A 27,196-nucleotide genomic window follows, 5' to 3' on the forward strand; every position below is an offset into this window, starting at 1 on the left:
AGAAGGTGTTCCAGCCAAGAAATGAACCGGAGAACCTCTTGCTGTGAGGCAACAACACTAACCGCTGCACCACTGTGGCCTAATCACTGAATAATGCTGGGCACTATTTCCTTATTTTCTCATGTAACTAATGGGAGTCTTCACTTTTCTGTCAACTTCTTGATGTTATCCTTAACTGGAGCATCTATGATCTGCTGAAAGACTAAGATTTTTTTTTATTTAATTACAAAGTTTACTAATGATGGAGGATCATCTGGATGGTTTGATTTTACATTTCATGTTGTATTTACATCTAGTTGGGAATGAATGTTCTATACATTTACGAAAGTGGGTGTAGAATTTACTTGTGTAGCTGTCTGCTGTGGCCACATCAGGGATTAAGCTGTTATAAGTGAATTTTGAAACTTCATCATTGAATTTGGTAAGATTTGTATGTATGAAATCCTTGAGAAACTGGCATCTCTGGGTTTAGATATTTTAAAGCTGAAGGTTATTATTTTATGATTTGACCTAGCCAGTGAAGGAGATACCAAGGGAATAATACACAATGAACTTATACAGAAAACCCAGGATATAATTTCCTGTAGTGGGTTTGTTAACAAACTGGTTCAGGAAGTTTTTATTGATAAAATATAGGAACTTCCTACATTTCTGTTTTAGGAGTATAGTACGAGCACAAACAAATTAGAGACCACATGAAACTCACATTATGGAGATGTTAGAAAATGTGAGGCACTACTGTCACACAGAACATCTTACAATCAATAGTTCACATGCCAGAAACGCAGGAGAGACCACATGTGTCAAGCTATTCAGTATCAACAGCTTATATGTAAGTGTGACGACTGGGGAGAGATGGGCGAAGGCTGCCAGCCTAGTCAAATAGAATTTGATATATAATTATGGCATTTGTAAATAAATGTAATATACAGGCTTGTGTTTTTAAATGTAAAAAAACACTGTAAAATGTGAACTTCAAGATTGTTGCAACATTGCCATCTGCTGTAAGGAAAACCAAGCCAAGTATTTCAAATGTGTATTTTTAAGTTGAAAAGATCTTATGAATCTCTTTAATGTTAGAATTCAGCTCCAGGGTGGCTGGATGAAGATTTCATGCCCATTGTTTTAAGGCTAAAGTTTATGACCAGAATTTAGATGTGGAAGGTGCTTTATTGCTTTGGTTTCTGCTAGCATATACATGTGAAATGTCTTGTATTGTAAGTTTCTGAGGCGGTGTTAGATTGCTAAATAATGTGGTTTGTGGCCTGGGAACTCAGACCAGGTGTTAAGATGATGCAATATGAATACTGGGAAAACCTCAGTGTCAAAAATGATGTAATTTTGGGAGGGCTTTAGAGACATGTTTGTTAGTAATATTTAAATACTATTTCTCACAAGAGACTGGAAGCATTTTGACTTTGGACATCTAACTTATCAGCACTCTGCCTTGTGCTCACATGTAAGTTTTAGCACTGTGATTTCTTGTAGGAATAGTTAAAGCTAATAAAGTTTAATTAGGTATTTTTCTTTGAAATTAGACCTGTCCTACTGTATTATTTTAAGTTTCTGTGTGATCTCTGAACTCTTAGATATCTCTGTGGTGTAGTAGTTCTGTCTTGTGTTTTAATTATTTATTATTAAATATTTTTAAAACCTTCTACCTGTGGCTGATTTGTGTAGAGATAAGCTCTAGAGTACATTGCATATTTATAGAGGTTATTGTAACAGGCCACTCTAAAGTAAACCTTGACTGTTAGTCATACTACCATTGGATATTAATATTGCACAGTAATAATTGGACAACCTTTTAAGGGCCTTTTAGTACCTGCTATTATTAACTGGGTGGTGGCAGTAATTACTACCATATAGTCTGGGTAAAGGGGCACAGTTGGAGAATCTGTGTCAGCCTTTCCCAGGAGTGTCTGTGAAGTTGTATAAATACTTATCTCAAAGTGTGCGCGTGTGTGTGCTGTGCCAGCTACTTGGCAGGGACACGAAGCACTGGTTGGACAGTGAGGGTACTGGAGATTTTAGTTTGCCCAGTTAGGCTGAGACCTGGACCCTATAGCTGTGCCAGTGGGGAGTCTTATTGGGGACCCGGTGAGCAAGGAAGCAACCAGCCCCAGGCTGACTGTGATCTCTGTATGCACTTAAGGGAATTTGTACTTTACTGTGTGTATTAGTTATCCTTTCCTCTTCTAGGAGAAGACCTCCCTGGTGATAGTGGTGAGGATTGAGGCTCCTTGATTGCTGGGCCAAGGCACAGTCGTCACAGTAAGGACTACTTTCTTCCTTCAAAACTAGGTGCAGTGGATAAGGTGTCCCAAGCTGGAGATTTTTTTTCAGCATGAGTAAACCTAACCATTTTCTCAGAGTTGAAGCAATATCAAACGGCACTCACTGTAAAGTGCCTGTGTGACATCCCCTTCTCAAATAAATGAAAGAAAGAAAGAAAGAAAGAAAGAAAGAAAGAAAGAAAGAAAGAAAGAAAGAAAAAGAAAGGAGTTGAGCACCAGAAAATAAAAAGAGCTAACTAAGCAAAAGGGTATTCCGTATATTACTATTATGTATCTATATAATATACATAAAAGCTCTTTGCTGCATCTAACAGACACATGCGCACTCACGCGCGCACACACACACACGCACACACACACGCGCACACACACACACACACACACACACACACACACACACACACACACACACACACACACACACACGCACACACTCTGACAATGGTGTAATCAGCATTGAGCAAAAGTTGCCAATTAGGCTCTGGCTTTCAAGTCACAAGCAGTATTTGAAATCATACTGTATACAGACCTCCAAGGCAAGGACTGATCAGCAATTATTACATAATGCCTGCCAACTGTGCTACCTTAGCAAGACAAGCACTGACTGTTATTTAAGCAATCATTATAATAATTACATCTGCTTAAATAACTGCATATGCCACTTGCAGGTTCTGATCAGCACTCTTCTGCAATGGCAAATGAGCCCCCCTAACGACTTACACCAGTGTTAGTTGTCCTGTTTGCCCTACCCTTGCTACTATTGTGCATTTCCTACTGATTTACATTTAAGCATGAAACTCTATGGCAACTATTAGTTTTCTTGACCAGAAAGGGTAACATATCCCCTCCCCTCCATCTTCAGAAAAGGATGCATCTGGAGCTACATAGTGCAATGGTTGTCACAGATAATTACTAGTTACACCACAAAAAGTTTCCTAAGTCAATACTTAGACATAAAAATATTCTCTAAAGCGGCTTTTGCCCTCAAGACATTACAGTCTTATCTGTCTTAAGTTCTACTACTGTTATTCCAAAACACTGACTTCACCTGTTTTGAGGTACAATACTTCTTTTACTGTCAGGAAGTAATTGCACAGACTACTCATGCTGTTAAACTGAAGCACTTCTCCTAATATGTCATTTCCAAGGACTGCTCTTCACATAATTATCCTGTTCCTTAAGCCCTGGGGTATTTATTTTCCCTCTGAAACTATACTGGATGTTTTCACAGTAAACTACGTCTTTCTTCCATCTGATGCTTGAATAAAATGGCTCAGGGTAAAATAGGAGTCTTGATATAAAATCCCTTAAATGTACCTGAATAGGGATGCTACAGGGGAACTCTCCTACAAGGAGACCATGGACCTCCACTGTGTTTCAGGGGAGTTCACACAGTCCTTTTGAATCAGCCAACTTGGCATCTTAAATTTATCTCCTGCATGACCCTCTTCTTAGAAGCCCTTATGAAGAATGTCTGATAGTGACACTCTGATGTATGGCACACCTTTGATTTTCCACAATGCACCTGCATTTCTGTTTGAAGTATCTTTCTGAACAAGTTTACGTCTAAACCTGTCCAATCGCCCTCCTGGTGCTCCTTGTCCACTGCTTCATTCAGGCGTAAATTTTCTTATAGCATATGGTGCGCCCCAATTACCCTCTGAGATTAGTGAAAAGGCAGGCTTATTTGAATACCTTTCTGACATCAGAAAGGTGGTTAACAAGCTATTGTGAAGCAGTCCCTCAGTGCTGTTGAACACTACTGTCATGCTACAGCATTGCAACTCCTTAACAGCCACAACAGAAGACCATCAGAAAGCCAGTAACCCATCATTCGGACTTATTTTTGAATGAACAATTCACTGGGTTTCCGATCTACTTCTTTAGTGGCTGCTCTCTGGGTGAACTTGCTTAGGGTGTTATGGCTTTCTAAGCTGTAAAACACTTATGCATACAGTACCTCTTAACTATCCCTGACTTTCACTGACAACCAAGATTTTTCCTCAAAATTCTGCTCTGGCCCTCCTAATCCCTCTTAAAACTAGTGATTTTGGGAGAAAAGGTCAAGTGGATTACACTTAACAAATAATGACAATCATTAGGTTAGACTTCTTTTACTTAATGTAGATTAATTAACATTCTCTTGTTCTGTCAAGGTTTCAAATGAATAGTACTAATATTTTAAAAAGTATCCATGATTATTTCTGGATTTTTCCCTGATTCTGGAAGTAAGAGACTGATAGTTATAAGAAGTGCTCCTACACTTTTTTTTTTTTTTTTTTACTTTTCCTCTCTAACATTTGTAGTTCACGGGAGCAGGTAAAACTGCATGCACTAGAAAAAATTATGGCTGGATCTTTCTGATCATAACCCAGGATGTTATGCATTCTCAACGTAGATGTCAAACTTCGTCTCTTAAGTGAATGGCTTGACATCTATGTCTCGAACACATAACATCCTGGTTATGATCAGAGGCAATATCATAATACTTTATATTCATTTTAGACATACACTTTAATATATAATGTTACAAGCATCAGAGAGGTCAATAATTTGTTTATTTCATTGTGTAATATACTTGAGTGCAAGTAAGTAACTTTATTATTTTTAACTTCTAAAACCTTTACTGTGCAGATGGAGAGTGCTCCTACCTATGAAGTCAGGCAGAAGTCTGGCTAAAAAGGATGAAAGAATGAAGTGCTAATGCTAATGGACAACTTGATTATGTCCGTTAGGTGCACTTGAAGACATTTCTGGCAGTCTATCGCAGTGGAAGTGTGACTGTTGCATGTCTGACACCAAATGTAATGTCTTTCGGCTTTTCCCGGTTAGGGGTCGCCACAGCGGAACTCCGGTCCACTAATGACACCAAATGTAATAATGATGTTAAATATGAAGGGTATGAGGATAGGGTGATGATCAAAATGGTGTAAGGCATGCAAAAATCTTCATCGGCACTGTAATGACTTCAGGAGCTGTTGATTAAAACATGCCATGAAGTTTTGTTAACTAATGCTGAGACTATCAATGCTGTATGTTGCAGGAGTTACTGCAAAAAATGATGCTACTTTATACCTCAAAATAAATACAACTTACATTCCCCACAAAACAGGACTTGGTAAATACAGAATCTCAGCATAAAAAATACCTTTCTGCTACTATTGCCAAACATAACGCCAGTCTTCTTGCTTACTATGAAATGAACATTTAGAGGCACAATCCAAACCTTCAGCTTGTGCTACTCTCATAAATGTCAAAGTTTACCCTATAATTTCACCAGGCCGGTACTTTTACTATTGCCCATATGCACTCAAGGGCGTGTCACACTTACCTTAAATGATTGCTTGTAAACATAAATGTCATATCCACCATCAATCTTCTTCGTCTTGCTGAACAGAATGAGGTCTTCAAAGAGAAAAACATGCCTGAGGTTCTTCCTTCTTCCACACCAAACAATAAACTCATCCTGACATCGCAGCTGACCCTGTTCCTTCAGATTAACCTAGTCATAAAATAAGATAACATCATCCATCAATGGCAAACATTTTTGTACTTAATGTTACGTAGTACTTAACAGTGGTATGTATCAAGTATGAACAACACCTGAAAATCTACCCTGGCCATTTTTATTTTATCTACCTGTGAAAACTTACAGGAGACATTTTATCTCAAGGCTGTTCCACTGAAATATCTTATTTTTGTTTCTTGTGGTGATATTACTTAGCTGCTCAGGTAATGTTCCTGCAGCTTCTAACATACACATCTAGGCAAACTGATAGTTCCATGCTTTTGTGTGGGGTTGGACTGGCCTTTCTTAACAATTCAACATTCTATTCATGTAAAAACTACTCTTTACTTCTGTGCATGTGTTGTTCCCCTGGCCAATGTATTACTCCTGACAACTGTGTTACTGCCCTGTATATATAAGTTACATGTTTAGTTCCCTATGTTTCAATGCACACAAACCCACACACATGCGCGCGCGCGCGCACACACACACACACACACACACACACACACGCACACACATACACACACACACCTCATGAATGTAGTTATGTTCAGACATGTATTTAATCTGCAGCTGTTGGAAAGATTTTAATTAATTGCTTCTATGATGTAGCATAGTCATGAGACTGCTAAACAGAACTATGTGCTACAACAGCACAGACCATTGTTAATACTGAATATACAATCCTGGATTCAACATAAACAGGATGTGATTTCAACATTCCCAAGACAGCAGTGGAGGGCAAACAGAACCAGTTATAAAACTGACATAAGCAGCTGAAGATGGTCAGCTGCCAGCTATCTTCGAGGGGTAAACAACTGGAGACTTCTAGCAAGCATTGGCTTGTTAAAATATTAACTACATCCAGAAAAAAAATCACTCTCAAAACTGAAAAAAAATAAATATTTCAATTAAGGAGAAAATGACATTTTCTCATCATGTAAGAGGGAGGACAGAGAAAAAAAAGAACAAACTACTTAAGAAAACTAAACTTAGCAGGGGTACCAAAAGTATAATGAAAAACAAGATGCTGTGTAAAAGTATCAGAAAGGATTTCAAATCACCTGCACAACAAAGGAAGTTAGATATGGCAATAAATTGTCAGGATGAATGCATTCTCTTCTTGTGACTAATTAATGAGAGTAAACATTGTGGGAGAATACTTTTTGCTTTATTATGCTCCGCACACATTGTTCACAATCTACAATGGCACATTTAATATTCAGGAGAGCATATCTAAATCATTTAAGTTTGCACTTTTCTTTAAAGATTATTGTAATGAGAAATGCCTCAGATAGACTGCAGTAGGCCTAAGGGTTAATAAAGCTACTGGTTTGTGTGGTGTCTCAAACAAAGTGCTGAAACAGCCTAAAGATAAAATAATGCAATATTAAATTGTGTATTTATTTTATCCTTCCAACAGTGCTAGCTTACCAGACGTCTGGAAGTCAGCACTGGTCATTCACATTTATAAGAAGGAAGGAGAACAACATTCTCTGGAAATCTGTAGAATTTTTAGCTATTAAATAGCAGTTATACAAAAACATGAAGACGACTGCTGCCAGACTAAAAAGGGCCACTATGATTTGTTTCTTGCATGCCATTGTAACACATACTTCCACATCCTCAAACTTGTTGCATTTCTGGAAGAGTCTCTTTGGTAAAGGATGATGACATATCTCATTGTCATGTTTCTGGATATAAGCATGGTATTTAATAGAAAGAGTTATTCTCTTGCCTAATAAACAAAGTAGCCCACACCAACTTATAACTCACTGGACTGGCTGGACATCACCCTACCCCCAGCCCTTTTACAGCTACAGTATATTATCCATATTTACATTCTTAACAATACAAAGTTCTACAATGCTATATTCACTAATTTAAAGCAGCTTAACTGACTATGAATTATTTATCCAAGTCTAGAAAGAGTGATAGCAATAGAACTAAAAAATAATATTATGTTGTATCTACTGGGTTAATAAAACAATACAGGGCTCTTCTTATAAAACTACCCCCTCAGGGACAGCAGGGGAAATACAAACACTTTGGTCAGTCCTAGATTCAAGCCACAAAAGAAAAAGCCTTACCCAAAATACAATATAAAAAACCCCCATCAAAACTGTTCAAACATTAATTAAAGAAAAAAAAAAAAAGCTTAGACAACATTTGCAAAATTAATCACAGTGCAGCTTTTGTGATGCTGGCTAATTTTTGCATCTTTTACCTGTAAGGACTGTTACAATAGGAAAACCCACCTTTATTATTTATTTGCTATGCCTTAATCCATATTACTGTAAAGCTTTATGTATGTTATGCATTTCTATACCAAAGTATTCACTGCAAACTGATTATAATGTAGAATTGTATGTGGGACATGAATGAAAACAATCAATAGATCAAGCCCACCTACCTGATTATCAAATTGTAAATAAATAAATAAATAATAAATAACTAGAAAACTAATTCAAAAATGTGCATCAGAAAAAGGTATCTACTAGTTATATGCAGCTTTGTAAACAATTTTGTTGATTACATGTACAGTAGTTATGAGTTCATTAAAACTGGCCACTGACAAAACTAATATAGCTTCAGACAAATTAGCCGTGACAAGAAGCATAATTCTACAGCTGCATACATCATGTACCTTTGCACCAATGTCTTTAACAAATGTGAATCACATCACTTGTTAGTAATCTCAACATTTAGCTCTCAGTCCTGCACTGTATAATACAGATATCAACATTAATACCTACATACGATTACAGTCACAAAGCCTTTAGATGCTACATCACTCCACCCGTCACCCAGCTGTCAGAAAGTTCTGTCCCATCTCTGACCTTATTAAATTAAAACCATTATTACCCTAACAGCCTCACCCTCCTCTTCAAACTTCCCAGTCCACTTCTCCTTCAAATACAGATGGACAGGGTCTCCTGTCCTTCCATAGCTCAACCTACCTACTCTATGACTGCAGTAATAGCATAATTTGTGAAACTATGCTACTCTACTACATCAGACAGAATGTGCCTAAAGTATACATTCTTAATAAAGCAATACTTCTATTAGTAATATGAAGAAAAATACATCCATATCACAGCCCTGTTAACAAAACCTATTATACCTCATGCCTAATAGATTAGCCATGGTCTGTTAATCATTTTTTAAAACTCTTTACCTACAAAGATGTCAAAGAACTCAAAGCCTGTGTCCAGTATTACTCATCTGACATCCTTGCTTTAATTCAGACCTAGGTGAAATCCCATACTCAATTCTATGGAAGGGGCATAGCAAAAAGCACAGAGAATCGTTACTAATATTATTTAAGCTTTAACAAGTAAAATGTGTTACTACTAGCTATACTACAGTTCTTGAAAACACGCTTCCACTTCTAGAGGAAACCTTGTAGTGGTTAAGAAAGCTAACACAAATAAAGATCTAATCCTTGGTGATCTCAGCACTGACGGGAAAGAAGCGCATATTCAGACTCCCAGCTTTAATCCACATTGTTCAGTGTAACACAAGTTATAACCATTCCAGTATAACTAAAGAAACCAATAAAAAGACAATGCATCATAAACTGGATACTATTTTCAGAACCTAGTCACATTACTGCAGTCAGCACTATGTGTGGCTGTCTTAGTGACCACATGACAACATTTACAATGTGGAAGTCTAGAAAAATCTTCCACACCTCACTAGCTGTTCAAACAGGTAACCCAAAGCATTATAACCAACGTTCATACGTTCATACAATTAAACTATTTAGAAAAAATGCTTATGGGTCACAGCTAAATTTCATTTCATTCCTGGATGTCATTCAAATTATTTTCACACTACAGGATTATCAATGTGTTGTACCTATACTAACTAAAAAAAGTCAACCCCCGTGCAGTAATGCCCAAAGGGACAAGTTCTGAAAAGCCCAGAAAAATACTAACACATGAGTATCTATCAGCTACACCAAGCTGCAAGAAGTCAATGTAAACAGATGCCAATAAAAGATAAACAGGACCACTTTAATAATCTCAAATTTGGACTTGCAATAAAAACTACTGCATTCAGCAATATCAACCACAGCAATAGGTTCTTCTGTTCGATTCTTGGCTGGAGCTCCTTCTGTGTGGAGTCTGCATGTCCTCTCCATGGTCGTGACGTTTAAAGACATGCAGGTAGGTGCATATGTGAATGGGTGTGCCTTCTTTGAAGGTTGGGCATTGGGCTGGCAACTCAGCACCAGAAAAATCCACTGCCAATCATTAACGGACTGGAGTTCTGCTATAGTGACTCCTAACCGGGAAAAGCCAAAAGACATTCAGCAATATCAACTACCCAATCCATTCTTTGAAAATTCCCATTATACACAAAATCATAAAAATTCTCTCTGCATTTTACAGATCATATTCTTATAACCTGTGCTAATAACATACAACTAGATGCAAACACATGCAACAAACAATATAACAATTTACCCTTTGAAGGCCCATATCAGTTCAGCCACAGCTAAGAAAATCTTGAGCGTCAAAGCAACTGTATGCAAATAACAGCGAATGAGAGTGCCTTTGCAAAGGACAGAGATCAAGACATATCTGGCACTAGAATTAATGGGCAGGTAGAGATGCTGACTACCAGGCATTCTCAATGGGTTTGTGCACTAAAGAAGGGTGCCTTTTTATATAAGATTCTTCTATAACCCAGAGGAATGTGAGGGCCAGCAGGCCAAGTTAAAATTGTTTTGGGAGAAGTGTCACATTAAACAGGAATATAACAGGTATCACAAAACAATAGAACAACAAAACAGCAGAAGCAAAAAAATGATGATGGGAGGAGAGGGGATGCAGTGCAGTGGATCAGCTGTAGTGGTATAAAAAGCTTGGCTTAAGAAAATCAGTGACATCAGAATAATGAAACCAATAAGCAGATAGGGTAGCAGAAATCAATAACATCAGAATAATAAGCCAATAAGGAAATAGGATAGCAAAAATCAATAACATCAAGATAATGAGGTCAATAAGGAGAAAGGGTACCAAAAATCAATAACATCACAATAATAAGCCAATAAGGAGATGGGGTACCAAAAATCAATAACATCAGGATAATAAGCCAATAAGGAGATGGGGTAGCAAAAATCAATAACATCAGGATAATAAGCCAATAAGGAGATGAGGTACCAAAAATCAATAACATCAGGATAATAAGCCAATAAGGAGATGGGGTAGCAAAAATCAATAACATCAGGATAATAAGCCAATAAGGAGATGAGGTAGCAAAAATCAATAACATCAGGATAATAAGCCAATAAGGAGATGAGGTAGCAAAAATCAATAACATCAGAATAATGAAGTCAACGATGATGCAAGCAGTAAGTTTCTAGGTGTATTAAAGGGATAAGAAATTGTCAGATGAGTAAGAGCTGAATAGAAGTACTTCAAAATCATAACAAGGTAGAGTTACTGAAAGTCACAGACCTACATACACAGCTTTATAAGAAGTGCCTTTAACAACTTTTTTCAAAGTGTTTAATATATATTCTTAATATATATTCTTTACCTATATATTCTTAATATATATTCTTTACCTAGTAGAAGCACATTCATTTTATTGGTCATCTGAATAATACTTACAACAATACTAGGATAGTTATGGAAGAAATGCGTATCTACATTGTTGATGTCATAATTCTGTTGTTGCTAATATGGTTTAACAGTTTCTGTTATGAATGCAAAAAAGCACACAGAAATAAATATCAATGTTGTGACTAAACTTTTAAATTGAAATTTAGGTAATTAATTACTACAGTTCCTGAAATTTCACTCATTAAAATCTGGAAAAAAATCATCAATACAAATAATAAATATTAGTTGGAACATTCCAGCAAACTGCTGAATTATGTCCCAGATATGGTGATATAATGTAGGGCTAGCTGGAATCTACTAAATAAGAAGTTTTTAGTCTTTTAGTCTTTTACAGATCAGGAAAGCACTTATCTTCATATTTGGTACAATAATTTTTCATTTTTCTTGACAAAATAACATCTTCCTTTACATGTGCCAATGAGTATGTTCACCTGTAAGCAGATACACTGTTAAGCAAGTTGTCTTTCTGCAGCTGCTAAAGCCACTGATGCCTTACATCCCTAAGTTTTGTACATTGTCAGGTTGTGGCTCCTATTTGACAAGTCCAAAATGGAAAATTACAAGGCTTCCTAAAGAATTTGTGTTTGCGTTACATGATGAGTTGAAGTTATAGACCTTCAACTATCTTTAGTCTTGCTTTTTCATAAGATTGACATGTATAATGTCACATGCATTGGAACACAGTCTGACATAACCAGTCTGGCTCACTATGCCACTTATGTACATAATAGACCTTTGACTGAAACTGCTTTAGAATGCCTCAGACTGCATTTTTACTTTGGAGACAGCTGTGCTACCTGACTCAGTAAAATGGAACCAACCCCCTGAATGCTTTGTAACATACTCCTTTAACTTGTTTATAGATTACACTCTTAGGGCTGCCCAATATTAACATCCTACAACAAATTATGATGCTTTGCTCACTGGACATGGAGGCAAGATTTAATAAAACCAGAGTCGGTGTTAATGTTTTTCACTGTTTGAATATTGCTATGATACATATCACCTGTTTTACTGCTGCTCAGATAGTCCATTGAGCTATAAAAGAAGACAATTGTAAAGAACATGTTCCTTTTGTTTTCTAGCTTACTAAATGCTTACATCACATCCCCTGATAGCATCCATAGCAAGTAAGTCATTGCCATGGCGAAGCTGAAATTTCACCATCTCTTCTGCTGCTTGGAGGTCTTGCAGTTCTTGTTCCTGGGATTTGCTGCATTCCTTGATCATGTCTTTAAGGAGAAGGGCATATTTACTCATTCTTTGGATTGGCTTTAGTAAGTAAGATGCCAGGTCCATCTTATCTGCCAACACCTGCTGTTTATTCTACAAGGATATCAAAAACACCATTAGCATTAAGTGAATGTAATGCAACACTACAACACTTGCATGTAAATGATGATGCCCTCTCTGCAAATAAGAGAGAAACAGAAGAAACAAAGGTAATTACTTTGAAGAAGGTGTTTCCATGACAAGCAAGCAATGCATCAGACTGTGGTTTGTTCTTACTGTACAGTGCATACATGCCAAACTGTTCCTCCTATGGAAACAAACAAAAAAATGCATTAATGGACAGCTTGAAAATTACTCCTATACCAAGTACATGTGACAAATACCTTCATCAGCCCCAAATGCACTCTTTCAAAACAACACCCACATCAACACATGGCGCCACATCGCATGGAGCCTCTACCTCTAAGACCTCTAAGTCTATAAAGCAATCCACCACACAATCCAACATTCTGGTCATTGGAGGATCCATTATGAGACACACTGATGTCCCTCTCACCAGGCTGAGTAAGGAGAAAGTCATGGTCAGCTGCTTATCAGGGGTTAGGATCTGTCACATTACACATGCACTCAGGTCTTTGGACCACAGTTACCAATATGACTCAGTCATAGTCCATGTGGGAGTAAATGACCTGACATGTACCTCCCTAGACTATACGAAGACAGACATCATGGAGCTCTTGGAATGTGTGTCCCAGGTTGGTATGAGCCTAGCATTGAGCAGCATTTTAGCATTGAGCAGCATTTTACCTTTTCCAAGGATGATGCTACAATATGAACAAAAGATGATTGACTTTAATAATTGCCTTAGTTTCTTGTGTCATTCTAAAGGGGTGCAATATTTGTCAGCTTGGAAGGAGATGGTCAAAAGACCATGCTGCTTTGCCAGGGATGGTCTGCTCCTCTCCCCGCAAGGCTTTTGAATATTAGCTAAAACATTGTCACCCCCCCCCCATAGTGCCTTTTTTAGGCAATGCCAAATGGAAAATACGTCCAACATAGCAAATCAAAACCAAGAAAATCTAAAGGTATTACTCAATGCTAGGAGTCTAAACAAAAAACTCCACTCCCTTAGAAGCTCTCTTCACCCTAGAGAATGCTGATATCTGTGCGGTCACTGAGACATGGTTTAAAGCCACGGAGAGCACATCAACAATGCAAGGTTATAATGCCTTCCAGACATTTAGACCAGCTACTACACAGACAGGGACTAAAGGTGGAGGTGTGTCTATTTACATCAAAAATAAATATACCTCAAGGCTGGTCAAACAGGACAATGCACTTGAGCTACTCCATGTTCAAATCACCACAGGCAAAATCCAATATCACTTCCTTGCCAGCTATAGGTCCTCCTCTATGACCCAGGAAACCCATACTATACATTTACACTTATTAGAAACACTAACCATCCAACCCAATACCATATTCATGGGTGACTTTAATTACCCCAATATTAACTGGGAATCCTATATGACAGCAAATGAACAGGCACAGAGTTACCTGGATTTTGTAAACACAAACTCCCTGAACCAGATAGTCAGTACACTAACCAGGGGTGCAGCCATCCTGGATCTGGTCTTTACTAATATGGGAGAGTGCTGCACATTCCCTACTGTAATGCCTTCCCTGTTAAGGTCAGACCACAAAATGGTCTCCTTTGAAGTAAGAATAATACCTGGAGCCCCAGCTAAACCTGGAATATTCAGGAACTAGTCTAAGGCTAACCTCTTGCTATTAAGTGATAACCTGGCAAAATGTCAAGTCCTCATGAACCCTGAGAACACTGCTGCCTGTGCAGAACTGTTCACAGAACCCCTGTACCGGCATGTTAATAGCTGCAAAGAGGCAGCTGTATCCACCAGGAAGAAGTGCAGAACTAACTACAAATACAAGCCACCCTGGTGGAATCACAAAATCAATAGGCTGTATAACAGGAGGAAGAAAATCATGGCAAAAATTAGGAGGTGCAGCACCCAGCAGGATAATGCAGCACTCAGCAGGATAAATACACTCTCATCAAATTAAACAAACAACTCTGAGGACAAATTAAGTCTAGCAAAGCCACATTTAAGGTAAGTTTAGCCTCCCAGGCCAAGGACACCTACAAAGCGTTCTTTAGCTATGTCCGCAACCTCAAAGGCAATACACAATTGCGTGAAGAACTCATTGTAAATAGAGCAACCTATATTTAGCCAGAAGATATAGCAAACCTACTGCCTGATAAATTCATCTCCAATGTTACCCCCTCTTCCCCTCAACCTTCCCTCATGAAATACCATCTAATATAACTCCCCCTGCTATGACTAGGGAGCAGGTCCTCAATGCTCTCTGTAAGGCGAGGAACACTGCATCAATGAGCCCAGACAATATCCCAGGATGCCTTCTAAATAGCATGAAACATGACCTATCAGGGCCTCTGGAATTGGTATTTAACTATAGCCTCAAAACACGTTTTGTGCCCCATGAATGGAGAACAGCAACAGTCATCCCTCTCCACAAGGGTGGGCCATCTACAGACCCTGGAAAGTACAGACTCATAAGTCTCACTAGTCTTATATGTAAAGCCATGGAAATGATCAAAAGTGATGTAGTAAACCTCCGGACACTTGACCCAACCCAGTTTGGTTTTGTCAAGGGCAGATCATGCCTACTCAACCTGGTGGACTTCTTTGAGATAGTCACCAAAGCAATGGATGAGGGCAAAATGGTTCACGCTGCCTACCTTGACCTGGCCAACCCATTTGACACAATACCCCACTCCGATACTGTTGACAAACTCAACAAATTAGGTACAAACTCATATGTCACCGTGTGGATAGCCAACTGGCTCACAAACAGGACCCAGGAAGTTAGAATTGGGGAGTCCACCTCTGCAAAGAGGCCAGTCACAAGTGGAGTCCCTCAAGGATTGGTCGTTGGACTGCTCCTTTTTGGCATTTACTTCTCAGAAGTCAAGGCCAATGTCAGTGGTCTATGGCTGACTAAATTTGCAGATGATTGCAAATTAGGAGCTGGCATTGAATCACACTGACACAAATGTTCTCCATGAGCAGCTGACAGAAACAAACAACTGGTGTCAGAGCCATGGACTAAAACTAAATGCCAAGAAATGCATAATAGTATCCTTTGGGAAGTCATCCACTCATGGTAACTATCATATTGACAACACACCCCTTAGAGCTGACCCATTAGACAGGGACTTAGGGACACAAATAGACAGTAATCTAGCCTTTGACCATCATGTGTCTACAGTAGTGAGGAAATCCTTCTACATTGTTCAACTTATAAACAAAGGTATGGCATCTAAGAAGTAATTGTTCCACTGTATTCGGCATCCATCAGACCTATCATTGAGTACAATGCCCCTTGTATGTACCTAACCAGGCAACTCCAACAATTGGAACGTCCACAGAGGTTCCTCAACAAAAGAATATAGGGCATAAGTAAATTGTCCTATGTTACACAGTTATCACACGTGCTACAGAGCTTACTGGAATAATCAGGGCTACCAAGTGTCACACTACAATCACAGCGCCTAAAGGCCCTATGCTGATATTCTCTCTCCTACAGGCTTTTGAGGGGAGATCTATGCCTGGCATACAGGACATTGTCGTGTCTCACTCTGATGGACCTCCTGCATATCTAAAAAAACAAACAGCACCAGAATTACCCATTCTAAAGACTTAAACCTTGCCTGTGATATAAATAGGACCTGCTGGAGAGATAGGTATGTATCCCAGAAACTACTCTGTCTATGGAGCAGGCCCCCCATCCACATGAAGCAGAGTTCCTCCCTAACCCAACTCAAGTGCAACTTAGACAACTGGATGAGAAACAGGAAATTTATCCCTGGTTTGGCATCTATGTTTCTAAAGGACACAGGCAACCTGTAAATTGTTAATTTCCCAGGTCCCTGCTTGTAAATGTTTCATCCCCCAAACCCCTGTTTACAGTAATTAAGGGTGTTAGAACTTGTCAGAGATTTGTGATGCATTGCTAGGCTTATAAAGGCCCTTGTGGTCATTAGCCTAGTAAACACCTATGAACTGCTGCATAATTGCAGCGTACTGCAGGCTATTGTCCCTTCCATCGGCGATAGCGGCCAGCTGATGTGAGTATCACAGGACCTATATGGCAGGCTTGTGCTGGGTATACCACTAAGGGCCATGCATTCAAGTAGTTAAACCTTCACTGTAACATCACCTAGACTAAACTTGACACATGCAGTGTTACCTGTAGGCTATGCTGTGTAGTGCATTGCCTAGTGCCACTGTACATCAGACAATTTTGCTATTATTTACAGAAATGCATATTCTATGCAAGTAATTAATTGCTGTATGTGTGTTATTTGTTATATCTCCACTCTGATGCTTAGTTGTCAGTTTGATCTGTGTAGTTAATAGTAAAGCATAAGAAGACGTGTAATGACTTCTTTAAGTATTATGCTCATATAAAGTTATTCACAAATACTGTTGAGGTGTAGCAGGGATGGAGAAGGGCTGCTCAGCAGCTGTCACTCTTTCAGGCTGCATTGCAAGTATTAATATAAAGGAATGTGTATTGCGGCATGTGCAGGAGATTTGTTTTAGTTGAAAGACAATAATTCACAGTTTTCTGACAAAAAGTTATGTTTTCTTTCTTGTGTGGTCTGCTGCTGTTTTACTGACTTTCAGATAACACAGAAGTCATTCATTTGTTTGCACAGTGAGTACATGGTGAGTAATGCTCAATGAATACTACAGGGTGAGCACTACTGAACCAGTACTACTGGGTGAGTACTACAGGGTGAGTACTACACAGCAAGTACTGCAGAATGAGTACTACAGGATGAGTACTACCAGATGAGTACTACTAGGTGAGTACTTCTGTTTGGCTTTACTGGACATTGATTTAAACCTTATTTATTCAATATCCTGAATGTGTAATATTGGTCATTATGGTATGGTGTTTGCTCTGGTCAGGCTGCACAATAAATTAGTTTGTTCTTTCATTGATACCAATCCTTTGTGTCATCAGAACTAGTAAATAGTCATTGTCTGTGAAGCAACAAAAGTGCTAGTTTCACTAGCAGGAATTATCACACTAGGAAATGCATGACCCTACTTGCATATCCCCTCCCACAGATCCCAGTGAATGCTATTTGAAGTAATACTTTGCAGAACCAAATCAAAAGCCCCCCCCCCCCGCAACAATTTCACATTTTGTAAGTAGTTCTGCATTATATCTATGCCTGAAAATAGATGTTGTGTGAGTTTTATCCTTGTCTTCTGTACTGTAATGCTACACTTAAGGTGTCACACAGAATGTCCCTTATGATAATGAAGTATGACTGTCCAAAAGTGTCTTCTTACTCCCAGAAGTTAGTAGTCCAGCTCTAAAAGAACAAGTTCCATCTTATTCTTTGGAAAGGCGGGGATGATATAATGAAAGGTAAACTGGATAATTTAATTTGGAGTACTACAGGCAAGAAACATTTAGGAGTAAGATAAGACTTCTGGACAGTTGTATTTAATGAAATGATTCCTATTAGCTTGCAGTTTGTCCCGAACCTTAACCCTTAAGAGACAGATGGAATCCTACCTATCTACTAGTGAAGGCAATGATCCTAGTGATCACAAACAAGTGCTGACATGAGTGGTTGACGCTGAATTGTAGTATAGAAATAAATACATATGTAATGATTATGCACACTGGGCCTGCAGTTAAAGTCAGGAATGAATTTAAGTTGTTCCAAAACTAGGATTGACGGATAGTTAGCAAGAAAGATAGAAAGAAATAAAACACTCCACTGATGTGTGGCTGCCTGCTGTCATTCCCAGCTTGTGAGTAACAGGATGCTGGGACAGCTCTTTCCTTGTGATTTAAATAAGAACATTCCAGAGCCATCAGAACACTTGAAATCCTTGACCTCCTACATAAGGACTCCAAACATTAAACTTACCTACAACCTCCAAAATAACCCTGAATAACCAACCACTGCAGTGAAGTACTACGACTTCTGATACACCAGATGCAAGTTGCCAACATATAATAGCATCACTGCTTCTATAGTGGTTTTTAGCAGGGATGATTTTAAAAGAGGGGCATGCCTGGCACTGCCAATGTTTACTTGTACTACTTGGAGCAACACCTACACTGGATATTTTTGGATTCAGGGAATGGGAATGGGAGGAGCCCATGTAGCAAAACTACTTCCTCATCAGCATATTCAGCCCAAGGAAGCAAGCAAGAGTTATTTTTCAGTTCCAGCCATACTGCTTACAGGACTAAGCTCAGGGCAGCACCTTACCCTAAGCATAAACTGTTTCTGAATCTGGTCCTACAAATAAATTACAGCATGTTCCTTCACTGTTCTTTTCTTGCATTCCTGGGTCTTATGAATCACTCTGTTTTAAAAAAGCAATAAAACTGAATATGTTCTCAGATACTAATTGCATTTAGAACTTATAAACTAAAAAGAAATACCATAGTTCCAGGATATCAGACACTAAAAGTGATGTATCCAATTTTATCACTACATCTAACACTGTGGGTGATTTTGGTCCTTTTTTGGGTCAATAGTTTGGCTGGTTTCAGATGAGCTGAAATGAATGCAAATCATTAGCAACATGAACCGAAACATAAGACAGGTTCTGTGTAAGCAAATGCCTTACCACTCAAGCACAGAATTGAACTAAAACAGTGCAAACTCAACCGGCAAAACAAATAGCTGCTTTTGTGGAACACAGTGGACTGCTTTACAAGTCCCTAAGTGGTGATCACCACTGTGTGGTTAGGAAAAGAGTGACACTGTAGGCTGTACAAAATATTAACTAATTTTACATTGTTACAGATAAATACAGCTGCTTGATATAAATCTGGTTCTGTATCTTAGATCCCAAACAATTTAAGTTGGCCATAAAAGAATATTTCAAACAAAAATGGATCTGCCATTGCTCTCATCCTCCCTGACTATAACCATCAAACTAATGTACCTCTTTCCATTCACTCTCCTGCCTCCTATTAATCTCTACACTCTACCTTATTCTACTACTTCCTTCTTCCTTCCTCCTATTATCCCTACACTTCCCTTTTCCTTACTTTCTCAGTAATAACCTCTTTAGACATGGTTATTCCTTCAGTTCTTAATCATTTGTTTTTCATTCCTGTTGTCCCTTTTGTTTCGACTTTGTTAATGCACAGTATTTAGAGTCTAGTGTAGAATTATCATATTTAAGTTTTTTAAACTTGTTTGTATAACCTTAGCTTATTTTTACTGTATTATTATGGAGCTTTTCTCCCCGGGACTCTGCTGAAAAAGGGCTCTGGCTCAGTCAGACACTCCCGGTCAACAAATTTAAAATAAATAAAAATAATGAAATAAATTCAACATTAGAAGGTAGTAAGACACCAAGACAGAGACAGACTGAGAGGAAATCTGCCCACAAAGGTCACTTACATGTCGAAGAAAGCAACGGCTAACACGCAAAGGGCAATCCATACAATGTTCCAAATCCTTCAGAAAATACTGGCAGTGAAAATCATATAGTTTTTCCATATTTCCAAATATGATATTGCGCTTCCCACGGAGATCTTGGGGCAAGTCCATCCTCTCCATCTCTGGAAAGTAGCTATCAATTACATAACCAAGGGAACGGACATATTCTCGTTCTGTGGTGATCATTTCATCCATGATGCGCAAAAGTTTTCCACTGAAAAAGACAAAACTCATACTGTGACTCAGACAGGCTGAAAACACCACTTAGTCAATCATTACGTTTTCAGATTACATGTTGTAACAGACTTGCCATGCCTAAGCATTTGCTAAGAGGAATATTATAGTTCTCCATGTCACAGCAAACAAAACTTTTATGTCTTTTAAGAACGGACAATAACAAAGTCTGGAAGAAAGTTTCTGCAGGTATTTAAGTACTGTACCACAAAGCTGAAAGATGGTGTTTTGCTTTATTTGTAACATTCTTTCAGATACTCATCTTTAGCTGAAGGGAAAGAAACCAGCCTGGAAAACAATGCTAAGAGAAGGGTGGGATAAGAATAGTTTGCAACATTTCATAACACTTGAAACTGCTTCTCCAAATCTAGGTCAGTACAGGAGTCTCCAATCTAGATCGGTACAAACTCTACAAATGTTTCCTGCTGGCTTAATGACTAGATGATATGAAACTCTTATTTTTTTTGTCTACACCTGGTGGTGTGTGTGTGCCTGTGTCTATGGATACCATTTATCTGAGGCTTAGTTGGCTCAGTCAGTGCCCAGTGCTGATAACGCAAGCCATCACCCCACCCCAGGTAGCTCTTTAACTGAAAAGAAAAAAATAGCACTTCCCTGTAACAACCCAATTGTTACAGTCTGGTGAACGGGTATCACAGTTACATCCATGCTCTTCCAGCTAGCTCCAGCTAGTTCTTCCACTGAAGAACAAAAAAAACAAAAGAAAACATAATTATCCTAAAAAGGTTTGCTATCATTTCTGCGAACTACATTCTGTCGGCACGTATGCTGCTGAAAATCAAAATGTTGTGCACAAAATGCGAAGGGTATGGGAAAGAGAGAGAGTTAAGAAAATACAAGCAAAAACCCAAAGATTAACAGCCATAAATGCCAGAAGCATAGATAGGGCAGGGCAAGGGAGGCAATCGCTCCGGATGCAAAGTGTTGGGGGGGGGGAGCTAGCTGGGGTTAGTGTGAATGTAAATTTAATAATCTGATGGCTACAGTGTAGCAGTTACATGTTTGTTAAATGTGGAAAAAGATCCACGTACTTGGACTCTTCTGGTCGGGTCACAGCATAAGGTACTTAAACCAGAGTTACATGGACTTCTATAATTGAGTATATATATATATATATATATAGGTTTTTATCTAATACATATATGTGTGCATGTAAATGTATTTGTTTATATAAACAAACACAAGCATGTGAAGATATGTACAGGTGTATGGGTCCTGCTAAATTGGTCAACTGGGAAGAAAGATGACAGCTTTCCTGTGTGCTCAATTAGATCAACAAGAAAGCTGACTGTCTTTTTTGGAAGACTGGACTAATACCAGGGTTAGGGAATACATCCCTTACCCAGTACTGTGCAGTCTCAGAGTTGATATATTTATGTAGCAGGGGTTAAGGGAGGTCAAGGGCCTCCTCCCTGTAAAACATGCTGTTTGATTTGCATACCTCATGGTTATGTCTTTATGTCTTGCAGTATGCAGACTATATAGCTGATTTTTTTCAGTCTTTTTTGTTATACTTTTGACTGTTGATGCACTGAGGGTTCAATTAACTTCTGAATATATATATATATATATATATATATATATATATATTAAAAAAAAATATATATATATATATATATATATATATATATACACAAATGTTAAAAAAAAATATATATATATATATATATATATATGTATATATATATATATATATATATATATATATACACACACACACTCACACACACACACACACACACATAGATATATATATGTATATTATATAAGTATTTCAAACATACATATTTGAATGATATTCAGCTTTTAAGATGACTGGGTGTGACTTCCCATTGTTTTTGCCTATATTTGCCCCTTTTGGGGTATATAATATCCCACAGCAGGGGGAGGGGAGAAGAGGCTAACAACAAGGCAGGTCTGACATTACAGGCATGCTCCATCATGCTCCACCAATTCAGAACAGTCCTACATATTTGAGAAATGATTATTCTGATATTTATACAAAACTTGGAATGCCCGGGAAGGTTCATGAGTTTGCTTATCTGCATAGACAGTGTTAGGAAGTGTGCAAGCCTCATCACTGAATCACACACTTTGTGTCTATCATAAACTTAATGTACCTTGCCCCATGTGTAAATTTCTTCAGAATCCAGCCCTTTACATTCATCTATCCAGCTAAGTAACATTTTAATAAGAATACTCTGAAAGCAAAGGTGTTATTTATATGAAAGAACCTTTTATGAGGTGGAAGGGGTATGTTGAAAGAAAGCTTGATGTATAATGAAAGACAAATGAGAAAAAGTGAATATTGCCAAAACAGCCTTTTGTATGATTAGTGAGGGATTTGGATGAGATAGGGAAAGGCACTGGTACGACAGAACTGGAGAGGATTTAAGGATGGTTTAATGAAAAAAAAATTACAAAGATGGTGGGTGGCTAGTCATCTGGAATACAGTGACAGAAAATAGGCCAAAGGATATACCTTGGTATACCTCAAGACACCTAAAATATAAAAAAGAAGGGATGAGATGGGGTGGGAAATGCAGTTAGAACACTCAGAAAGACATTTTCATCCATCTGCACATCTGCTTGTTCATATACTCCATCGGAAATGTACAGAAAACATTAAATGTTCAAATACATTGATCATTGCTTAAATATTATTCACAACAATTGGGAATTAGTCACACACAAACATCCCTTCATTTGAACTGACATCCCAAGCTCTGGACATCTTCACAGTGGAGATAGTCTCCCCCATATACTGTTGATATCAGTAGAATGTTGAGCAGAAAAAGCCACCCCATATTCACTTATTTTTTTTTCCGCATAGAGTGACTTGCAGTTTGTTTATTGATTTTACCTGGATGACTTCCACAGCACTGGAAATCAAACTGTGAATATTTTCTCCCTTAACAATACTATATAATTTGCTGTTTTACTAAACAGAATTTAAATGGTTTTAGATTTTTCAAGCTGTGATTTTGGAGGTCAATTTAAGGCCTATGACCTGCCTAGTAAAACAACTAACAACTTTATCTGCAGGAGACAGCTTATGTAAAAATGCTATCCCCTGCATGCCTTTTCTGCATCCTCTGAAAGGGAACTTGTTGAAAGGAAAAAGGGTAAAATAATTTGTGACCTACGTGACTAAGAACGCAACCAATCATTCATAGCAACAACCAATCAGCAAAGGAGACATAGTCATGTGAGGTTTGAATGTAACCAGGAAGATGAGGGAGTTCAGAAAACCCTTTCTGTGTCAGCTGGGAGTTTGGCATCCTCAGTGGAGTATGAAAGCGAGGATAATGGTGAATATCCTGGCTTACCTAATGCAGGCAATCCAGGTTATCTGAATAAAACCTTTCGGGGATAACAGACTTTCAAAATGACAGTGAGAAGAGGTCCACAATTAATCAAGAAAATGGACAGGAGAATTATAGGAAATTGTCCTATAATTCCTAATCGTATAAACGAGGCAAGTGATATTAACTGGAATGAACAGCAAGTTGTTAATGTTCAATGTGACTATTTAATAAATTTGTCAGGATGTGTTATCACTCGAGATGAAATGCTAGTTTTAAATAGAGCAATTAACCAGAAGGAGCACACTGTTCCGAGTCCACAGAAAAGATTTATTAACACAAGCGCTTTCATCAAATAGTATGACTTCCTCAGAACAAGTTAATTATAAAACATTCAAACTTAAATAACAACCAGTTTAAATTCATTGGTTTACAATTGACCAATACTGTACAAAAAAATCACACTTCTCATGAACACACAACACTATCATGAATAATTAATTAATTCAATGAAACATTTCTTTCAAAGAGAAATTTTATCTAAAGGTGGATAGAGAATAATTAAAATATAAAAATGCATATATTGAATGCATATATTAAAAAATGCGTACATTAAAATTTGAAATGTATTGTAAAATATAGTACTTATTCAATACCAAATAAATCACTAAAGCTAAACTAATTCTGCCTTCTCCCTCAATATGGGCATTATAGAAAGGCACTCATTGAAACCTGGTGGGTAGTCAGCAGCTAGTCTAAATTGCCACATCAACTCTTTTTTGTTTAATGTGTTCTGCCAGTTACCCCCCCCCCCCCCTAAAATCCACTGCAACTAGGTCAAGTATTCCAAACTTGAAACACTTGAAATGCTTGCACAAAATACTATGTTTGTATAATGCATGTGTTTTTTTTATTCTTAATATCATAAAGGTGCTCATATATCCTATTTTTCAGCATCCTCTCTGTCTTACCAATATAAAAAGACAGACAACTGCTGCATTTAGCAATATAAACTAATTTACTTGAGCAACAGCTTCCGTTTTTTAATATAATGTAACTTCTATTCTGGTTCTCTATAGTCATATTAGTATCTAACAATACATAGGAACAGTAATGGCATCTATCGCAAGGTCTACTACCACCCAAATCTCCCTGCTTGTTGTTTGATATTCTATTTGTTTCCACCGGGGACTTGATGTTACCACCTACCTTGGTAGAAAAAATAGGTCTATCACCCAAAATACGAACTATTTCAGGGTTAGTTCTAAAAATATTCCAATGTTTTACCAGGGTTCCTTTAACCTGAGAATATAAAGGACTGAACTGGACTAAACATGCTTGCTGAAAATTAATAGCATTTTGAACAGCTTCTTTCTTAACTAAGGTGCCAAAATTGTTTTCATTGGCACCCAATAAAGGTTTATAAGTAATTCCCCATTTAGCCACCACCTCTTCAAGTATTGGATCAATGAAGTGGCTCGGGTAACCTCTTTCAAGAAACATAACTCTTAGGTTCTTAAACTCTGATATCACATCATCCTTCATGGTGGTCATCCTAGCTATTCTTACAGCCTGGCTCTTAACAATACTTCTTTTTTGATGTACAGGATGATGACTAGTATAGTGTAAATAAGAATTGCAAAAGGTATTTTTCGGGTACATTTTAGAATGAAAGCTGTTTTGCTTTTTAAAAATCTTAACATCAAGGAAATTGATTTCCTGCTGATGGAACTGAAAGGTGAACTTCAAATAATTTGTAGTCTGGTTAATATATTCCACAAATTGTGGAATTTCCTCAGCACTTCCCTTCCATATAATAAAAATATCATCCAAAAATCTACCGTAATATGCAATACTTGAAAGAAATGGTGTATTGCTTTGAAAAATATACTTCTGTTCCCATCCTAAAAGGACCAGGTTGGCATATAAGGGGGCACAAGCAGCACCCATAGCAATCCCTTTAAGTTGTTTAAATTATTCACCACCAAAAAATATATAATTATTCTCCAAGATCAAGCTCATTAATTCACTTAAAAGTAATACTTCATGAGATTTTAGAGATGAATAAGTAAAAAGAACTTCTTCAAAACAAACTTAAACCTTCTAATTTCGGAATACAAGAAAAAAGATCTTGCACATCAATGGTGAGAAACCAACAACCAACTGACCACAAGTCCTGCTTAATTTGACCTAAAAAGTCCCAAGAATCTTTTAATAAATGTGAAAGTTTGTTTGTAATAGGTTTTCATTTCTTGTCCACATATACCGCTAGGTTGTGGGTCTTAGAACCTGCAGCTGCGACAATAGGTCTGAAGGGTGGCTTCTTTAAGTTTTTATGTACCTTAGGTATTCTGAAAATCATAGGAATTTTTGGATATTTATTAACTAGAAAATTATATTCATTCCTAGAAATTCTTTGATCCAACAAGTATTCATATAAGTAACTGTCTAACCTACGGTAAGAGATGTTAATTTCATTTTTAGAACATGAAGAATAACTATCCTCTTGAAATAATATATGTTGCATATCATTGTTGTAATCTTCTGTACTATAAATGACCACCCCTCCCCCTTTATCAGGTGTCATAATTCTTATGTCCTTGTTCTGCCTTATATTGTCCAAAAGGTTTTTCATCAAGGTTTAAATTATTAAACACCTTCCTTCTTTCTCCCCAAATCTTATATAAATCTTCTTTAACTATTTTCTCATATGCCACAATCAAGGGATGTAGAGGTAGATTGAATATACTACTTCTCTTGAGAGTATCGTTGGATTCACCTTTGTCCAATTTATCAGAATAAAGAAGGTTCAGATTTAACTTCCTTAAGTATAGTTGTATATCAACCATTACTGAAGCTACATCAGGTACATAAGTAGGAACAAATTTAAACCCCTTAGAAAACTGGGAGAACAATTCTTTAGTTATAGGAAAATTAGAATAATTATATATGTTAAAACCATGTAAACTGTATTTAATATTGTCAAGACAATGCATCTGTACTACATCATCTACCATTTGTTGTGATTGTAATTCTGCTTCACTGCCCTGCTGAAGGTCTTGTTCATCCCTTGTCTGCGTTTGGCTATTCTTTCTGAGCATCGGGGAATTTGAAAATCCTGAGTGTCACCAAAGCAATCAGATTCAGTTTCACCAGGATTAAATTCATACATTTCAACATTTAAATTAGAGGTAGATTTTAATCTGTCCTCTGTTCCAATAATCCCATGTTCTTACTCTTGTTCCATATAAAAAAACAACTTGTCAGTAGGCTATACCCTATGCATTTTATACTGCTTAACATCCCTTTCCATTTTCTTTACTTTTTTCTTAAAAATATTGTTGCATTTTTGATCCACCCTATCAATAATTTTATAATACAAATTTTCATATTGTGAAAATAGTAAATCAGTGTTAATTTTTTCA

At 37.5% G+C, this 27,196-nt stretch overlaps 1 protein-coding gene across 4 annotated transcripts in view; it reads right to left on the reverse strand.

Annotated features, from left to right (window-relative positions):
* Positions 1–27,196, reverse strand: part of PLEKHG4B (pleckstrin homology and RhoGEF domain containing G4B) — a 960,241-nt gene that overhangs the window by 102,490 nt on the left and 830,555 nt on the right. For all 4 annotated transcript variants that reach the window (XM_044065125.1, XM_044065124.1, XM_044065120.1 and 1 more), the window contains exons 15-18: positions 20,173–20,425; positions 12,895–12,984; positions 12,546–12,770; positions 5,629–5,799 (exon numbers count right to left, since the gene is read on the reverse strand). In XM_044065125.1, the coding sequence (XP_043921060.1) occupies positions 5,629–5,799; positions 12,546–12,770; positions 12,895–12,984; positions 20,173–20,425 (739 nt within the window). The remainder of the gene's footprint in view (positions 1–5,628; positions 5,800–12,545; positions 12,771–12,894; positions 12,985–20,172; positions 20,426–27,196) is intronic.

Source organism: Protopterus annectens, chromosome 3.part0, assembly GCF_019279795.1.
Source record: "Protopterus annectens isolate FY-2018-M chromosome 3.part0, PAN1.0, whole genome shotgun sequence".
NCBI classification, from domain to species: Eukaryota; Metazoa; Chordata; order Ceratodontiformes; family Protopteridae; genus Protopterus; species Protopterus annectens.